The sequence below is a fragment of the Ipomoea nil genome, unplaced genomic scaffold (assembly GCF_001879475.1).
Source record: "Ipomoea nil cultivar Tokyo-kokei standard unplaced genomic scaffold, Asagao_1.1 scaffold2159, whole genome shotgun sequence".
Taxonomy (NCBI): Eukaryota; Viridiplantae; Streptophyta; class Magnoliopsida; order Solanales; family Convolvulaceae; genus Ipomoea; species Ipomoea nil.
Genome location: NW_017618587.1, coordinates 3,139,952 through 3,154,783, shown reverse-complemented (window position 1 = coordinate 3,154,783; position 14,832 = coordinate 3,139,952). Strand labels below are relative to the sequence as shown.

Below are 14,832 nucleotides of genomic sequence, written 5' to 3'. Positions count from 1 at the left end.
TATGACATGTCACTAACTTTTTGCATGGATACTATATACCTTACTATCTTATTAAGTATTTTTTAAAAAAAAACTGATGGTTTTTTTTTTTTTGAGTAAAAAAACTGATGGGTTATTTACTCATATCCAACGATTGAATATATTCATTATAAAATTAACATATTAAACTTTATAATTTTTAATTTTTTTTAAAAAAATATGTTTTTAAATAACATGAAAAACTCTTACCCAAAAGGCTGAATTCATAACCATTAATCATTAACCAACATGAAAAACTCATAACCATTAACTGAGGATGTGTCGAGATCAAATTTTAATTTTAACTTTTTAATACAAAATATTTTAGTAGGAAAATAATATTTTATCCACCTTACTATTTCGGGTAACAAAAAGAATTTCTTGTTGAAGGAAGTACTATAAATAAGGTTGCTAAATATAAGATTGGTTAACACTAGTCATCATTAGCTTTAAATTATTACTCTTATTTGAAAAAAGACGAAGAAGAGGAAGTTGCCGGCGCCGGAAAACCAGCCGGCGAAATTGGAAAACGACAATCTAGTGAGTCGTGGTGCATGTTCCGATACCGAGTTCCGAGAACCAATCCCAGCTCAACCTGCCACGCAACATAACCAGCGAGTCAACTCAGGATTCAACGCACTCATTAATGATGGTGAGAGAGTTGAGAGAAGCTCAGTAATGAACAGTTGTGGCCGTTGCGCAATACCTTTGCGCCATTAATGCTCCGCTCTAGCCTTTATTTTCCCCAGACATCCCCTACAGTTAGAAAGAACACGTAAACACAGTTGATATTTAACACTTATAGGTAGTCCAGTCACATATCATATATAGGGCATTTATAGAGGGAGGGAAAAAGAGGAAAAAAAGTGGGTGTTTTGTAGTTGCATTGCATTGAAATGAAGCTGAAGAAAGAGCTTCATACACTGCCATAGATCTTGGGGTATCAGAGATTCAGAGAAGGAGCCATGGAAGTTCAGTTCAGGATTGCTTTTTTCTTATTCGTTTTATTCAACGCGGTGGTGGCTCAGCAAGGCCGACTGAGTTCGAACTCGGAGTGGCGAGCTTTGCTGGGCCTCCGGAGCTCACTTGGTATCAGAGCTAGAGATTGGCGAAGAAAGGTGGATCCTTGCTCGAAATGGACCGGAGTAAAGTGCCGGGGAGGGCGAGTTATCGGAATAAACTTATCCGGGTTGATGCGAACTCGCCGGGGACGGGGTAATCCACTGTTTGCTGTTGATTCTTTAGCCAATTTTACAGCTTTAGAGGCTTTTAATTCATCCGGGTTTTCTCTTCCGGGGTCAATCCCGGACTGGTTTGGTCAGAGGTTAGGCACCCTCCAAGTGCTCGACCTTAGTTCCAGCTCAATTCTCGGCTTGCTTCCATCTTCGCTTGGAAGTTTGAGTAGGCTTTCTTATCTATCTTTATCAAATAATTCAATTACTGGGACTATTCCTCCTGCATTAGGGAAATTATCATTGATAAAGTCTCTTGATCTTTCAAGGAATTCATTGGCAGGTTCAATTCCAAGTGCTTTTTCAGCTCTTCAAAATCTTACTAGTCTCAACTTGTCTTCAAATTATTTGTCTGGTTCAATTCCTATTGAGTTTGGTTCACTTCATAGCCTCAGGTCCCTTGATTTATCCAGTAATAGTGTCAGTGGTTCTATTCCTAATCAGCTGGCTAATCTTTCTCAGCTGGTGGAGCTTGATCTTGGGCAGAATTACCTGTCAGGTTCATTGCCTGAGATTCTGGGTAGATTGAGAAGTTTAGAGAAACTGTTGGTTGGGAATAATCAGCTAGAGGGTACCATTCCTGTTAGCTTGTTTTCAAATCTTACTAGGTTGAAGGATGTAGTTCTAAGAGGGAACAATTTGGGTGGTGAACTTCCAGACAATTTCTTGTCCATGTCCCACTTGAGGTTTCTTGATATTTCTGGGAATAACTTCACTGGTGGTTTCCCAAACTTGAAGTCTTTTAATGCCACAGGGGCTTCATTCAACTTCTCAAACAATAAGTTCTATGGGAATTTGACGTCTGAAATTGGGAATTTTCGTTCAATTGATCTGTCGAGCAACTATTTCCAGGGATTTGTTCCAAGTAATGTTGGTAGCAGTGTAAATATTACCAATAATTGCTTGCAGAAGGTAACAGGCCAGAGAAATGCAGAAGACTGCAGAATGTTTTACGCTAATCAGAATGGGTCAGTGCAAATTCCATTGCAAGAAACTCACAGGCGCAAAAATAGATTGGTCTACATATTGGTTGGAGTTTTTGGTGGATTCCTTGTGCTATTGTTATTGGCAATAATAGCATTATACTGGAAAAAACGCTCTAGCAGAACTCCAATCCAAAGTGAGTCTGCAAATGTGCGGCCTGTCCAAGAAGCAGCCAATACTGCACCAGCCGATAAGGCTTCTGTTGATTTATCTGCTGTAGGGGAACCATTTATGTATGAAAAGGTACTTGAAGCCACAAATCATTTCAGTGATACAAACTTTATGACACATGGACAGTCGGGAGACATCTACAGGGGAACGTTGGAGAATGGATGCCCCGTGGCAATTAAAAAACTAAATTTGCAATCCCTCGAGAATAAATCATACATCTTAGAGCTGGAGTTTTACAGGGATTTCAATCACCCTAGGTTGATCCCACTTTTAGGGCATTGCCTGGACCAGGAGAGTGACAAGTGCTTGATTTACAAGTACATGCCAAATGGAGATTTGTCCAATTTATTGTACAGTGTATCAAATTCCGAAGGTGAAGATGTACAATCCTTGGACTGGATAACAAGATTGAAAATTGCAATTGGGACTGCAGAAGCTTTGTCATACTTACACCATGAATGCTATCCTCCCCTCGTTCACAGGTATCATAATATTTCTTATGCACTAATTTCACTTAAATAAAAGGAAGAAATCTGTTGTGCCTACTCCATGTTATTTTGAACCTTTTTTTTTTCTCATTAATGTTATCTCAATCTCTGATTGCTAGACACTGAACATCTTGGCTTTGTAGGGATATTCAATCTAGCAGTATCCTTCTTGATGATAAATACGAGGTCAGGCTGGGAAGTCTGAGCAAAGTTTGTGTTCAGGGCAGCAATAATCATGAGAATATGATCTCAAAATTTCTGCGAATACCACAGTAAGTAGTTCAATGAAAAGATAGCATATTTCTGCATTGAATACAATCTTCTGATTTGTGATTCTGTACTTAGATCACATTGCTCCTCAAATTTCATTCAAGAGTCTTAATCTTATATGATTATGATTTTTGGTGGTAAAGAGGATAGTCATTCTGGGTAATTCTTCTAAAAAATTAATCCTGCAACCTGGTGGATTAAACAGATGGAATGCTAAAAATGTGTCAATTCATTGATAAATATGTTGATATTGTGTCAATACCCGAACTAATTAGTAGTGAAATGTTGTTAACTGATGAATTTTAGGCTTCTTTACTTTACATTTGGTTTAATATGCATTTGCCCAGAGTTGTGAGGTCTCTCTGCTTTTGACAATGTGCAGGAGCTCTGGAAAGGGCACACATAGTATGGGGAAGCGACCATCCTCAACTTGTGCTTACGATGTCTACTGTTTTGGAAAGGTCTTACTTGAGCTTGTAACTGGCAAGGTTGGCATAAGCAAGCGAGACGATAACTCTACAAAGGAGTGGTTGGATAGAACTCTTTCTTTCGTAAGTATAAGTGAAAGGGAAAAGATTGCCGGGATTGTGGACCAGTCCATGATTGTTGATGAGGACTTGCTGGAAGAAGTATGGGCAGTGGCTGTGGTGGCAAAGTCATGCCTTAATCCCAGGCCTTCCAGACGCCCCATAATGAGGCACGTCTTAAAAGCACTGGAAAACCCTTTCAAGGTTGTGAGGCAAGATTTTAGCTCAGGAAAGCTGAGAACAACTTCATCCAGGAGATCATGGACATCAGCTTTCTTTGGTAGCTGGCGCCACAGCTCATCTGATAGTAACAATGCGAGCCAAGGGAGCAAAGAAGGTACAAGTGGCGTTAAACAGACTTCTAGACTAGGATCTCATAGTAGTGGGAATGAGCATTCATCTTCTCGGAATAAATCCTCCAGCGAGATTTTCCCTGAGCCAGTGGAGTCACATGATTTAGAAAGACAAGATACCAGCCAGCTAAGCCGAGAACTCTGAATTCATTTTATGCTTTATTGAGTGCCTTGATCAACTGCGTTTCTGCAGATCCAAGAGTGACCTCTCTTCTCCTACAATGGCTTCTCTTGTGCTGGGCTTATGAAGAAAATGGGTTTAAACCAGAGAATGTGAACAAGAGGCTTCAGGATTTTATTTGCATAAAGAGCTTGTTTACTGTTGCAAGTGTAAACAAGCTACAGGATTTTTATAATGCCTTGACTGCAATAAGGTCCAGCACAAAAATGTGAATGTAAATGCCTAGGGGGAGTATTGAATTTGTGTAACAGTATTGCTTTAGGCACCCGAATGCAATTCGTTAGTTGAAGAAAAACATGAAACCTTTCAAGGTACAAATAGAAAATTTTCGAGTGTGATTATATGTAATAGTTAATGCCAGTATTGAATTGAAATGCATTTTGTTTGCAGCATTCAGATATGTTCAGCTTGTCTGTGTCTCTTAGAACAGAGTAAAATATTATGCAGTTTTAGTCAAACTTTCAATTTTTACCAAAACTTAACATGGGCAGTTTGTGACCCAAAATACCCTGTATTTCTGATGTTATGTTTCAAAAGAACTACTCCCTCCCCGTCCCCTTTTGTGTTCTGAATTTGATGAGTGAGACTCAATTCAAGTTATTTATAATTTAATTTAGAAAAAATTACACTTTTATCATAAGTTATATAATAATTGTAAAATTTATCCCTACTTATACTTCTTGTCCCTAAACTATAATTGACGTTACAAATTTCGTCTTTTTTTTTTTTCCTTACAAGTTGCACTCACTAACAAGTTAAACTATAACTTACATTGCAAATTTCATTCCTAATATTTGTTACAAAAATTTCATTCCTAATGTTTGTTAGCTTGGGACGACAAGTGAACACAATCAACAAGTAGTGCAATTTCCCTTTAATTTAACTTAATGTCAGCATATAAAATTTATATTTTTGAAAACTACATCAATAATACTATAGATACAAAAACCTTTTCTTTTCTTTTTTTTGAAACTCATACAAAAACCAAATTTAAAATTGTTAAAAAAAAAATGTTGAAGAAATTAAACAAAGAAGGAATAATTTATTGGAAGACAATGATTCAATTTCACAAGTAAAACATAAGGAATTCCTTTACATAGCTGACGCAGGAAACGAGGTCCAATTTACAACTGACTCTGAACAAATTGGTATGTAAGAGAAGGAAAATGATACCAAATATTAGCAAAACGGTAGATCAGTCCTGTCTTGATTGGGGTAACTCTTGCATCTTACACAGAGAGGATATCAAACTCATGGGGCATAAAATCTTCACTTGGTCTATAGTATTTGTCCGGAGAATAAAGGCTCAAATTTGTAACCTGGCTTGTGTAAAGACATGCGAACCTTTCAACCTGAGGAAAAAACAAACAGTTTTGCTTAACCAATGATCACAGCATAGCTATGAATATCAAATCATCTGTCTTACAATTCTGACCTGATGTGCAAAGCGAGAATTCTGATAGCCAGTCTTCATTAGTTGTCCCCATACTTCATGGAACTGAAAATATTCATACAAGACTTGTGGTAGAATACATTTATACATCTTTCAATAAGAGGGGATCTATATAGGAATTCCCAATTACCTTCTGATGGCATTCTCGTTGTGTCTCCTGATGCTTAAGCCTGACCTGCTCTCTCTTAGACTACATAACAGAACAGTTCAAATGAGACAGAGTGACCAAGCACATTTGGCTAAATCAACTATTCCATTTGTTTCGCTTTGTACTTTGGAATGTCCCTTAAACCGTCTCTTATGGAAGGTGTTTCTAGTTTCTATTATTAAACACAAGTATTAGTAAACTATCAGTACCCCTATTAGTAAACACAAGTATACCAACCTGTAGTTCACGAAGCTCAGTAGATGTCCTTCCTGCATCACTTCCACCTTGAGACCTGAACACATAATCCCAAATGACAAAACAAAAACCATAAGTCAGACAAAGCAGGAATTGAAAGGGGGTAAAAGAGCGGAAGGCTGGGAGGGGGGTAAAATTTGTTTTGTGACAAACAGTACCCCTTCAAAAAGTGAGACTAGAAAAAGGTGTTTTACATAAAATTGATTAATGACACTTTTAACATACCAAGATTACAGATTTGTCTAGATGAGAGAACCTTGATCTCAAAAGGTTTAAAATTCATGTAACATGGAGTGTCAACAAAACATAAATAGTAATCTTCTCAAATAGATGATACCAAACATGTAATCATGTGAATTGTGTAGTTATGCCAATTTTGTAGGGCAAGAAAAAGGAAATTACTTGAGAGACCACTTTAGATGATGTATTTCATCTTCTATGTGATCGCGCTGACTCCTTAGAGACTGAAGTTCCTGCATGGGACCACAAATTATTTGGAGTCGCAAATTGGTAAATGTGTATAGAGGGTAGGACTAGAAAATAAAGGAATGTAAACAGTTATCCTAAACGATCATGCTGCTATAAAAAGTTAGTTCATAATAATATTTAAGTAACCCAATTTATAGACATCAAATTTTATAGCATCCACCAATGGTGATGCATGACAACTAATAAAAGAGTTATTTCCCATTAGTATTTGATTCTTTTACTTGCATATCTAATTCTGATTCTACTTATTATACCTTCCGTGTCTCCCTATGTTTTAAAAGAAGTTCAACCTCCTTTTCAAGCTCAGGAACAACAAGCATTGTTCTCCAACCTACCCAAACAAAAAATTGTCAAACTAGTATTAAGACACAATGAGGATGACATTGATGGATGGTAATTGAGAGATAAACAAATAGTCACAATGAAATGCATACCTAAAACTTTTTTACTACGCAAAATATCTCCATAAATGTGATCTCCAACATAAAGAACCTACAAGTAGACAGCAAGCTCAACATAATAAAAATTCAAGTATATAGATCTCTACAATCTTTTTGCAGTCATATATTGGTTATTGAGAATTTAAAAAACAATAGCAATATATTTATAGTCAGGTTAAATTTTCCACAAAGTTCTGACAGGAGAAATTGTCTTGAACAGATGGATTGGAAGATACCTGTGAACTAGATTCAATGCTGAGCAATCTATGCAAATGGCCAACATTCCCTCCCTGAAAAGTGTACAGAAAGATCACAATCATACTCAGAAAATACAGAAATAATCATACTTGTAGAATGATCACATATTTTTAAATCATGCGAATGCAAAAAACCACAATACGTAACAGCACTTATACCTGGAAAATTCTGCATCCTTCCTGGAAGCTCTTTATTGGCAATCTTACGGTAGTGCTCCCTACCTAATTGGTAAATTTGAAACAAAATTAAAAACTTGAAGAAAAATTACACACTTCATGCAGCAAAATAATCAAAATCACACTGACCTCAGGCATAGGTGAGCCATTATCAGTATTTATCAGCATTCCAGTCTGAGGTTCTACCTCAAAAAGATTAGCGCGAATTTCATCATGGAAAAAACCTGGTTTTGCACTGCAGACAAAATTTATTTTTGAGAACTTCATTAAGCAAATTAACCCAAGAGAGGAAAAGTAACAAGGCAGCAGCTATGCTTTGGCAATTAAGAAGCGCAAACAATAGATGTTTTCTATGTAGTAAGGAAAGATGATGACCTGCCAGTGATGACAACATCAAAGTATTGAAGCCATTCAAAGTTGAGAGTAGAACAACCATCTGATGCCTTGGTCCCACAAAGAAATTTCATTACAACATTTGTGTAGTCCCACAGACTGCATAAATGTAACAATCATGCAAGCTTTCAAATTTGCTATTAAAAAAAAAAAAAATCACTGCACAAAATACAAATAGGTAGTTTTTGGGGGCTAGGGAGAAGGGCTGCTTTTATCAAGCAACTTTGAAGTTTTCAAACATCACATCTTATCATGAAATACATCAACAATTAGAGTCCAATACAGGATCAACTATGTTCTTTAAATATGTAGGACAGTTAATGGGACAATCAAACATTAGAAGCATGGACTTACTAAATTGAAAGGACTGTTAAACAATATGGAAAGGAATTTTAAGGAGAGTGCAAGAGTTTTTCTCAGTATCAAAGCAAATCTTCGAACAGTACCAATTGTTAATGTTCATAAATATTCATTTCACTGTTTATAGAAAAGAAGCATTACCTGTTGGTAACCAAAAAAGTAGCACGCCCAGATTCTCTCAGCATTTTGAGCATGGGAACAATTGAGGTATCCGCTGTGATATATCTGGTGTTCAATAGGTCAATGCGTTAGGAGCATATAGAAGTTAAAAATCTGGAACTGAAATAATGAATTAGTTTGTTCTAGTATGATGAATAAATTCAACCAAACATGATTCCTTCTCAATGAACCATAAGCGTGCTATTCACTTTAAATCACTTCAATTATGTCTTTAAGCCACACCATTCACCTAGCACCACATTGTTTGATTTTATAACTACAAGTTACCCATCTTGAACAACAATATGGATTGCAATGTTGTGTTAATTTTCCAAGGCTTCTTGATTCCGGTAATGGGTTCCTTTCCAAAGGTGCTCAAGCCATGTTTGTTTCCATGACATTACTGATGTGCCATATTTATTCCTCAAGGGTGTTACATTTCAGGTACTACTATATTTATTTCCAGAGGACATTTGAATTCAACAATGCTATGATTCCCTTGTGCGAATTTTCCAAGGCTTCTTGATTCCATTATTGGGTTTCTTTTCTAAAGGTTCTCAAATTTGGCATTTCCATGTTTGTTTCCATTTCTATTTTTATTTCCAAAGGCCATTTTATTCCAACTACGCTATGATTTTTTCCCAAGTTCAAGGGGGAGTGCCACCATCAACAACCAACCAATGTCCTATTTTATTCCCTTCAGCACTATGGGTTAAATGTGTATCCCATTGTTGTTCCTGCTCTATCCTCTACCTCTATTGCCTATGATGGAAGAAAGTCTTTATTTTTAACATTTGTCCGTTTGTCCTAGGGTGCTTGTGTTACCATATTGTTTTGAGGATGTTCATGTTTGGTCTCATCCCTTGCCACTCATCTTCATTCTCAAGGATAGTGCACAATGTCGTGGATCCCATTTTTCCCAAGCCATTCACATCCGGAAATGGTATCCTTTGGTTGCATCTAATCTTTCATAGTTGCGTTAAAGTGAGGTTGTTCGTGTTTGGTTCCATCCCTTGACACTTTCATCTTCATTCTCAAGGACCGTGCATACTCTCATGTTTCCCACTTTTCCAAAGCCATTTAGTTGTAACTTCTAGATTTCCATCCCACTTTATTTCAAGTTTGGAACTTCTAGATGTTTCAACTTGAGGGAAGTGTTGAAATATAGAAATCCTCGCGTAATCCTAGCTGTAACCTAGCCATTATGATATGCATGTGTATCCTTCTCATAGTATAGGAATTATATTAGTATCAATACAGTTATTATTCTTTCCTTTAGCTTCTCACATATTTTGTTTCCACCTAACTGGCAGGTAGTAGCTATTTAGTATTTACTAGTATCCATCTCATAGAATAGGAATTAAATTAGTATCAATACAATTATTCTTATTTCGTTTAGCTTCTCACATATTTTGTTTTCACCTAACTGACAGGTAGTAGCTATTTACCACCTGCTAGGCCTTTCAGTCTCTCAATTTCAACAATATTATAACACTATTTGCATAAAGTTACATCTTCGCAGTAACTGTTACTACTCAAAATTTTATTTACCTCTTAGGATCCTGGGCAACAACCTGCTTCAAGGTCCCATCACGGTGACACAAATCTACTGCTGCTCGAACATCCTTGTACATACGAGAATAGCTGAAAGCATCAATTAGCAAGTAAGAAGACAGGAGAAGGGGTGTGGAGTGAGGGTTAGCATAGACTAACATAATTCAAGCCATAAAAGTATGCAGTATGCCTGTATTTGCAGCTACAAGTTATATAAAATGAAACAAACAAAAGAGTTATATAAAGGGATATAAAGGTTGTGGGAAAATATTATCAAGGTACTTAACCCTGCTTATAGGAGCTCCCCAAATTATTCTTCAATAGATGCTCAAGGGTTAGGAAGTGTCAGAAGTCTAATAAAATCTATCAATTGAAGGATATAAAATTCTTTAATTCTTAGACTAGGCAAACATTAAACTTATAGCAAGAAGATTTTCATTAGATTAGCGTTCTCTAATATATAAATCACTGGTTGAATCTTTAGCAGTCTTAAAGTAACAGGTGCTGTTTGGATTTTAGGAACCTTAGCAGGCCTAATCCAGTAGAAACGTACAGACAAAGCAATTTGCAGTACCATACCCCCAACTCCTTTTACTTATAAATCCTATATGTTATTGTAATCTTCCCAAACCAATAAATAAACAAACTATTGATACATTTTCTTTTCTATGTTATCCTCATGGATTATCCTTTTTTCTCAATTATTTCATATCAATTGTGGCTAAATGGTCTTTATGTACTCCTCAAGGGGTTCCTAGAAAGTCGAAGAGTTTTTAATTGACAAAATTAATGGGCTACTAAAGTCTCCACTCCCCAGTCTATCACTAAGAACAGTCTCAGAAAGATTGAACTGACCACTAGTGACCATTTGGGCACTTCCGCTGTGTGTTAGCCACTGTCAAGAACCATTTGAAGCTTCTAGGCAAGGACACTTTTCCATCATTTGGAGACTAATCGTACCCCTTTCTGAAAGAGAATGGGGATGAAGGGAACTATGTTATGAAGAATAAGTCCTAACTGATTAGTTTTACGATAAATGTTTTCTTGGGTTGAAATACAATCAATATCTGAATTACAGTCTGAGGCATGGCTGGTAAAGAGACCTCCCTTGAAAAAAATCAAGAAAAGAAAATAAATCTGGGGCATATGAAGTTTGGCCAACTACAAAGATACACCAATAGAAACTCAACTCAACAAAGCTTTAATCTCAATCTAGCTTAGTTGGCTACTTTCTCCATTCAGTTCTCTGTGATACAGAATACATTGTGCTTATTCATCCCAACTTGAGCTTCTTTAAAATAAACAAATAAGTTTTTTGTGTTTCTTGAAACAGAGGCTTTTTCAGCTTCTCATGATAGAGGCTTTCTCATCTTCTTTAGCCTTAAAGTGAGTTCTCTCTTTCTACTGTTTGACCATGCTTCTGCTTTAGGAGTAGATAAGCTCCACAAATACGTAGAGAAAAACAGGCATGTTAGTAGAATCCCTAGGACAAGCATGTCTGCAACCTAATACCACATATGTTCTATTCAATAAGAAAGAGAATAAATGTAAATTAGTTTGCTACCACATTTTATAGTAATACCAATAATTTTGGGTACTATCTTACTCTGCCTCTTCAGGAATTTTTCCAGGATTTTTGTCCTTGAAGTCCACTAGTTGAGCAAATAAGTATGCTTCGGCCAGGGAGAAAAGAGTATCAATAAGGGCATAGTCAGGTTCATCAAATGAATCTCGTATCAAAGTATTTCCATAAGTTGCAACTTTGTCCTCTTTTGACATTTCCTTAAATCCATGATAAGCAACTTTCACATATTTGTGTCTGTCCATCTGTAAAGGAGAAGGAATATAGGAACATAAATTAAAATTAAAATTATTAAAGCTCAGAAACCTTATCATTCATAACACAGCACAAACCTTCAATATATTCCCTCTCTTCTTGTCAAGAACTAATCCTCTGACCATGTAGCTCGGGTCAAAGGACCATTGCAACAGCTAAAAAAAAGGTAATTAAAGATGGCAATGAATACCAATAAACTAAAGCACGCTGAGAATTGTAACAGCTCTGTGTGTGTGTGTGTGTGTCTTATCAACAAATCAAATAGGGTTAGGGAAGGGACAAAAAATATCACCATACATATGCTTCAAGAAACCAATGCTACAGAGTAGAAACATTGGTCTTGGAATATCATGGTAAGACTACTCTTACCGAAACAATTAGTCAATTATAAACAACAATATCATACACTGACCTCTTGAGGATAACCCAAATCATTAACCAGTTTTTTTATGGTGCCTTCATATGCAAGAGCTTCAAATGTCTCAGGTTTGTACTGTGCCAATGTGTAATCCATGTCAAACCCAACAGCAACTATATTTTTCATGTTCAAAGATCTATTGCAGAATATCTGTTTTCCTATGTCAATTTTGCACCCTCCTGGAGATGCCCATGTGCAGGAAAGCTGACCAGCATCAGAAGCATTTTCTCTCTCAAGCTGTATTTTATTGCCGTCCATGCCCATACCACCCATTGCACTTGTATGCAGCTGACTACTGCCTGAGAATATATACAAGTTTCATAATTAGAAGATTTTTTAGGACAAAAATTCCAGAAAACAAAGTGAACTCTGAACATGAAGGTGATTGCAATGAAATTCACTAACTACTAGAAGCATAACACCATACAGTTTACCCCAAAAAAAGTTGCAGAAGACATACATATTACATAAAATGGTAGCAGTGACTTTAGTTTCCATCAGTATTAAACACACATTTACGATCAAATAAATATGACCATAAGACCAACATTCTAATCTATGTGTAAGTCCAGAGTTGCTAAATATCCACATCCCCTTTTGAATCCGCTTTACTGAATAAATTTGTGCTACAGACAACAGTCCTCTACAACTATAACAACCTTTATTACTTTCTATAGATACTGGAAAATAAGACAAATGGCGAAGTTTACATCAAGTGACTCTTTCCTAGAGCAAATCTTACTAGCTTACCTTTAGGACCGATTGCAAAACCAACAAGCACCAGGTTATGTTCCAACTTGTAAGCCTATACTCCAAGATGTGCACCAAGGAACACCTATATTTCGCCAAAGTTAATTTCACTCATAAAATTATAATTCCTCACTCAACAGAATTGTTGTACCTCCAAAAAGACAGCCCGTATAATCAATTCTTCACACTAATTAACAGTGAATTCCAATAAACCTACTACCCAATTATAGCATGCAAAATTCAATGTGTGTGCATGTGCATAAGAGAGAGAGAGAGAGAGAGAGAGAGAGAGAGAGAGATCATCAATAGTACTTTAAAAGATATTTCAACATTGAAATCCTCTTTAGAAAAATCTCAGATAGTTCCTTTTGAAAACAACATTAAGAAGTTCTGCAAGAATTTGAACAGCAAGACAAGTTTGGTAAGAAACTTGAATGGCTGATCAAAATAAATTTAAAATATAAATCCAGTAGCTCAGTAATGCTTGAATGGCTAAAAAGGCCAAGCACAACTGCCTATGTTCACAAGATGATAGACTAATCCCTTGACTTCACCCACCAGAACTTGAATCACCCACCAATAGACTAAATATTGACTAGCCACAAATTATGAAATAAAAAATGAAAGTGATAGGCCAAAACCAAAAAAAAAAAAAAAAAAAAGTGAATGAGCATCAATCCACCTTATGTCTCCAACTCAACCAAGAAGAGTCTTGTCACATAACAAATCCAAAGTTAACTTACTGACAAGTGGGAAGAATCATGCGTTTCAAAGAGCAATGCAAAGCAACACAAATTCCAAAATAAACTGTAAGAGAAGACATCAACAGAAGCATATTCCTCGCTAGTGGTGCTCGTGTATGAGAAGAAACCAGGCAAAATCACGCACCTAGAGAACGAATGGAGTTGCCTCTGCTAGCGAACTGGTGGGAGTGAAAGCGCAGGTTCCGAGAAAAAGAAGATATAAAGTCCGGAGGAGGATAGAACACGGAGAGGCAAAATGTAACTGAACGCTTTGGAATTCGCATCGTTCCTTAAATACTGGCCATCTCTCAAAAATTCGATAGATAAATGACAGAGGAGAGAGGAATCTGATACCGCTCGAATTGGAATCTGATTGGATATTTCTGGCTGCTGACGGTGATGAACCGATGATGCAATCCAAAAGCGATCACTGCAGCTGGATTGGCTCTTATGCGTGCTTCAACAGGTGTTGAGCTTTCGTAGAATCTCTCTGCATGTATCATCAAACGTGTTTACGTTACCAGAAATAGAAGCTTTATCGGATTGTACGGGAATAGTGCGTGAGAAATGCCAAATGCAGCTGAATTGTCCGAATTTACAAGGAACCGAATTCTTTTGTGGGGTAATACACGTGACTTGTATATATAGGTCTTGATTGAGTGATGGTGAAGATCCACGGCGGCGGTGAAAATGGTAGATTCGGCGGCGATGCGGTGGTAATGCCGTGATTTTTGTTTTGATTCTTTTAATTTTGAGAATTTTATAGCCGGGTTGTTTAACGGAGAAAATTCCAGGTCGGAAAAGAGAAGACTGGCGGAGGAGAGGCGCATTTTAGCGGGGGCGGGATAGACGTGGACTGGTGCATTTTTCACCGCCAAGACAATTTTTGAGGCAACCGGATTTTCGGGCACCCAAAACTTACCGCAGTTAAACTATTCTTATAACGTACAACCTTTACAACTACCTTTCTCTGCCCAAAAGTGGATAAAGCAAACTCCATCCCTTGTAACGTACAACTCTACAAGTCAACAAAGTGAATACGGATTATACCAAAAAAAAAAAAAAAAAAAAAAAAAAATCTAATCACAAGTATATTACACGAAGTAATAAGTTTTAGCCTCAATCTTTGTTATTTTATTTTATTTTATTTTATCATATTTTATAAAATTTAAATT

General features: G+C 36.7%; 2 protein-coding genes across 3 annotated transcripts; one reads left to right on the top strand and one right to left on the bottom strand.

Annotated features, from left to right (window-relative positions):
- Window positions 1–423: 423 nt before the first annotated feature.
- LOC109149272 (probable LRR receptor-like serine/threonine-protein kinase At2g16250) lies at window positions 424–4,622 on the top strand. Its single transcript, XM_019296950.1, has 3 exons — window positions 424–2,887; window positions 3,037–3,165; window positions 3,546–4,622. The coding sequence occupies exons 1-3, from the start codon at window positions 984–986 to the stop codon at window positions 4,186–4,188; spliced, it is 2,676 nt and encodes an 891-aa protein (XP_019152495.1). The 5' UTR covers window positions 424–983; the 3' UTR covers window positions 4,189–4,622.
- Window positions 4,623–5,271: 649 nt separating this feature from the next.
- On the bottom strand, window positions 5,272–14,526 carry LOC109149274 (5'-nucleotidase domain-containing protein 4-like). 2 transcript variants are annotated; one of them, XM_019296953.1, is made up of 18 exons: window positions 14,257–14,526; window positions 13,803–14,147; window positions 12,159–12,463; window positions 11,824–11,901; window positions 11,516–11,736; window positions 9,907–9,999; window positions 8,338–8,421; window positions 7,819–7,935; window positions 7,573–7,678; window positions 7,426–7,488; window positions 7,246–7,299; window positions 7,004–7,061; window positions 6,824–6,900; window positions 6,483–6,553; window positions 6,063–6,117; window positions 5,808–5,867; window positions 5,660–5,722; window positions 5,272–5,576 (listed from the first exon to the last, which is right to left on the bottom strand). In XM_019296953.1, the coding sequence occupies exons 2-18, from the start codon at window positions 13,939–13,941 to the stop codon at window positions 5,454–5,456; spliced, it is 1,767 nt and encodes a 588-aa protein (XP_019152498.1). In that variant the 5' UTR covers window positions 13,942–14,147; window positions 14,257–14,526; the 3' UTR covers window positions 5,272–5,453. The 2 variants fall into 2 exon arrangements, with proteins under 2 accessions (XP_019152498.1, XP_019152499.1); XM_019296954.1 differs by lacking the exon at window positions 14,257–14,526 and adding an exon at window positions 12,915–12,999 and having other exon boundaries at window positions 13,803–13,913.
- Between the last annotated feature and the right edge of the window lie 306 nt (window positions 14,527–14,832).